Source organism: Octopus bimaculoides, chromosome 4 (genome assembly GCF_001194135.2).
Source record: "Octopus bimaculoides isolate UCB-OBI-ISO-001 chromosome 4, ASM119413v2, whole genome shotgun sequence".
Taxonomy (NCBI): domain Eukaryota; kingdom Metazoa; phylum Mollusca; class Cephalopoda; order Octopoda; family Octopodidae; genus Octopus; species Octopus bimaculoides.
In genome coordinates this window covers 102,293,825-102,297,895 of record NC_068984.1, presented here as the reverse complement: position 1 = coordinate 102,297,895, position 4,071 = coordinate 102,293,825, and the positions used below count along the sequence as shown (strand labels likewise).

Here is a 4,071-nt window from a genome sequence, read left to right as displayed (position 1 = left end):
TATATATATATATATATACATATATGTATGTATATACTAGCATTAACACCCGTTGTTGATCAGGTAACTACTTTTACTCTTTCTCGGGAGCCACATTCGAAGTCTTATTATATGTATAGATTTACTTCTCCTGTATGTGTATATTTTATAAGAAAGAAACATGTAATAATTGAAATAGAAAAAAGATCAACTTCATACACAAACTTCTGTTTGTTTATTATATGACAATAATAAGTGAGTTGTATGTGTTATTTTACATATCAATACAGTAATGGCAATTATATAATACACAAGGCATTGGTCAGCATGAAACTATAATGAAAGACAATTGTCCAATGTGCCACACAGTGGGACTGAACCCAAGGCGACATGGTTGGAAAGCAAGCTTCTCAACCACACAGCCACGCCTATAAAGGAGAGATATATTTTGGATAATATACTCCTTGATACAATATGCTTAGCAAAAAGATTGGATGTTTACGGCAAGAAGACCTTTGATTTTAATATTTACTCGAGCAATGCAACAACTAACAACGCCACACCATACAGGGTGTTCCAGAATTATCTATCTGTTTCAATGAAATTGAGCAAATCTTAAAAAAAACTGACAGAATTTTATGTTTATTACCAAAATAAATAGATTTTAAAATCTTATGTCAAAGTTTTATTGAAAATTTTTGACATGTCTGTATCTCTGCATACTTCAAATCTCTCCTTAGCATTGTGAAACACATTTTGAAGCATTTCAGGAGTTAGCTCCTGCACTGATAATTGCATGGCAACAATCCATTGAGTGAAACAAGTAAAAGATGAAAGATAAAATGCCTTTATTAATATATGCTAATTTATTTAATTTTTATTATGGTTTCTACACCCGCTTTTTTTTTTAAATATTAGGTTGAAAATTCAGTAAGATATGTGTTAAACTTTATTGAAACCAAGCAAAACCAGAAGACATTAACTCAGCACCATCGTCACACATTTCTGTCAGGTTAGTATATTTATGTTAATATAATTTGTGCTAATATATTTATGTTTATGTAATATAGTTTGTATTAATATGTAATTTGGGTAAATATATTTGTGTTAATTTTTGTAAATATATTTTGTTGATATATTTGTGTTAATTTTTGTAAATATATTTTGTTGATATATTTGTATTAATTTTTGTAAATATATTCTGTTGATATATTTGTATTAATTTTTGTAAATATATTTTGTTGATATATTTGTGTTAATATAATGATAAATTTTGTCAAAAATCACTTATTATAAACAAATACTCCATCTTGAAGGAATTAATATCCTTATTACAAGAGAGGCTAAAATCACTTTTAATGAACAGACACAAATGTACACTGATCTATGAAACAACTAAAAGGAAAATAAAATATTCCTCATTCTTTTCTTAGACCATAGTTCTCTCCCAGAATGAGACACTTACATATTGCTTAATTTCACTACCTAAACATACACAGTTTACTGCTTATATAGCAATTGTACTGTTTCTGCTTATTTTCAGCATTCTAGTCAATTCATGGAACTTGCTGATAGAATACAGATATCCCCAACATTATGGAAGAGTTGCATTTTTGCAAATCTTCCCTTAACCCTTTAACATTCAGATTGTTCTGTCAAATGCAATACTCATTCGTTCACACAGATTTGAACTAATCTTGCATTGTCTCATAGCTTTGAGATTTCAGTGATGTGATTATTTATGGTTAGAATGACATTGTTTCAGAGGCTAGATTTGGCCAGTTTGAACATAAAATAAATAGAACACTTGTGGCCAGTTTAAATGCTAAAGTGTCAACATGGAATTCGCCAATGGCAAATCTATTTTCCGATTGCCTTCTCTGTTGTTTTAGATATTTGTACAAATAGTTTCATAAAGTACATACATGACTTTACTTTATTTCAATAGCTGCAGTCTTTAATCTATTGAGGCTTATTAAGTGGATTTGTCAGCATACCATTTTCATATCAGAAGGACAAAGGAGCAAACCACTTCAGGATTATAAATATTTATAGAGATGCTGATGCTATTTTTAAAGACTTTAAGTAAGAATTTTGGTGCATTTTTCAATATTGAAGCATCAGTGAGTTTCATCTCCAAATGATTATAAAACCAGATGGTGACTACAAAAATACAGACACTTCATTCCCTTGCTTGAGTGATCTCATTTAATCACTTCCAGATACTACATTGGTTTTATCCTGTATCAGTTAGCAACTTCAGTTTTACCCTATGTCAATTAGCAACTTCAGTTTATTTTGTGTCAGCAACTTCAATTTTATTTTGTACAGTTACCAACTTCAGTTTTATCTTGTGTCAGCAACATCAGTTTTTACCCTGTATGAATTAGTAACATTCTCCAGAAAAATTGATAGAATACATATATATAGACCCAAGATATAGTCTGCCATATCAGTAGTTAAGAAAAAATTTTTGATGATTTAGGATTTCAAGAAGAAATTTAATTCGAATATTATATTCAAAATGTAATTTAAGGTTACATGTTCTTCATAATTTGTGGCCACTGAGCAGTTCTTTGATATCACTCTTTGATTGGTAAATAGAGAAATGTCTGCACATTATAAATGTAACAACAACAACAACATCGTCATCATCATCTGAATATTCCTCTCCAATTTAACTAATACCATTAGTCTACATATCTTTTGTAGATATTCTTATTTAATGAAACCGTTTGTAAGTGTATTTAATTTCTGCGTGCTTAATGTAACTCTTCAAAGTAGTCTCCAGAATATTGTTGAGATATTTAATTTATTTCTTGCCAACGTATTCTTTATCAAACATGACAGCAAGATACGATCTGAATTTTGTCATTAATCAAATAGACAGAAAGCAGAAAAGAAAAAGAAATAGAACCAAAAAAATACTGTTTTGCATCATGTACAACAAGTAGAAACTATGATTAAATCTTCTTGTTAAGAAAATATGATATTTGATAGTAAAAAATTGGTTCAATGAAATACATAAAACTTTTTAAAATTGAAATAATTATAATTATTAAAAGTGTGATGATGTGAACTGAGCATTGATTTATGGCTAGGTTCAGTTCCAATTTATACACTCATCTATTATCTATATAATTAAATATATATTTATTTATTTATGTTGCTGATATATTATATACAGCATTTTTCATAAAACTGAATTTCATTAAAAATTTCAAAAAGACTTCTGAGTAAACTATATGAGAAAACCTCAAATAATTATAATTACTCATCTTTTGAAATAGTTTACAAAGTTTGTTATTTAATTTGTTTTGGTATTCTAAGATGAGGAATAGAGGTCAAGCTTGGATAGTTTTTAGAAAACCAGACAATTACATCAATTATAGGGGTAAATATTTTTACAACCAGAAACCCCAGCAAAGTCTAAAGTTAATTGCTTGTCATTTAAAGTGGGACTTATGTACATGAGTCTTGCCTATAAATAGAACATGCTGGTGAGAAGTTGCAACTTACTTGAAATAGCAGCTTAATCTCTCTGAAATCATTACCTATGATCTTAAAAATGGAAGGTTGTGTCCGATAATAGAGACTGCTATGCACCAACTGGGTCTACTTGCTTCTCAACTTCTGTAGCTTCTACGTATTCTCTGTTCATACGGACAAAACTGAACAGCAAACTGCCTTGTCCATGTTCTTCTTGTTACACTGTTCCACAAACATAGCATCATAAAGTTTACAGCACTTTCCCAAATCAATTCACATCAGCTATCTGTTGACTATAGGCCTCATAGCCGTAAATCAACAGTACTGCCTGGGGAACAATTATGAGTTAATCTATAATCCTGTTATCTAAATATTACCAGTTTAACTGCTGTAATCTTGTAAACATCACTTGGACATGTCTGTTGAAGAAGGCTTGCAGCAATTTAACTAAAGAGTTGATTGTTACAATCATAGGTATAATTAACCTAGGGCAAGTGTCTTCTAATACAGCCTGAGGCCAACCAAAGCCTTGTAAGTAAATTTGGCTGAAAGAAGCCTGTCATCTATATATATGTATGTGTATGTATATATATATATATATAT

General features: G+C 29.8%; 1 protein-coding gene across 1 annotated transcript in view; it reads left to right on the top strand.

Annotated features, from left to right (window-relative positions):
* LOC106883773 (protein broad-minded) overlaps nt 1-4,071 on the top strand; it is a 264,423-nt gene that overhangs the window by 131,478 nt on the left and 128,874 nt on the right. Inside the window, exon 12 of the mRNA XM_052967655.1 lies at nt 898-991. Coding sequence (XP_052823615.1) covers nt 898-991 — 94 coding nt within the window. The remainder of the gene's footprint in view (nt 1-897; nt 992-4,071) is intronic.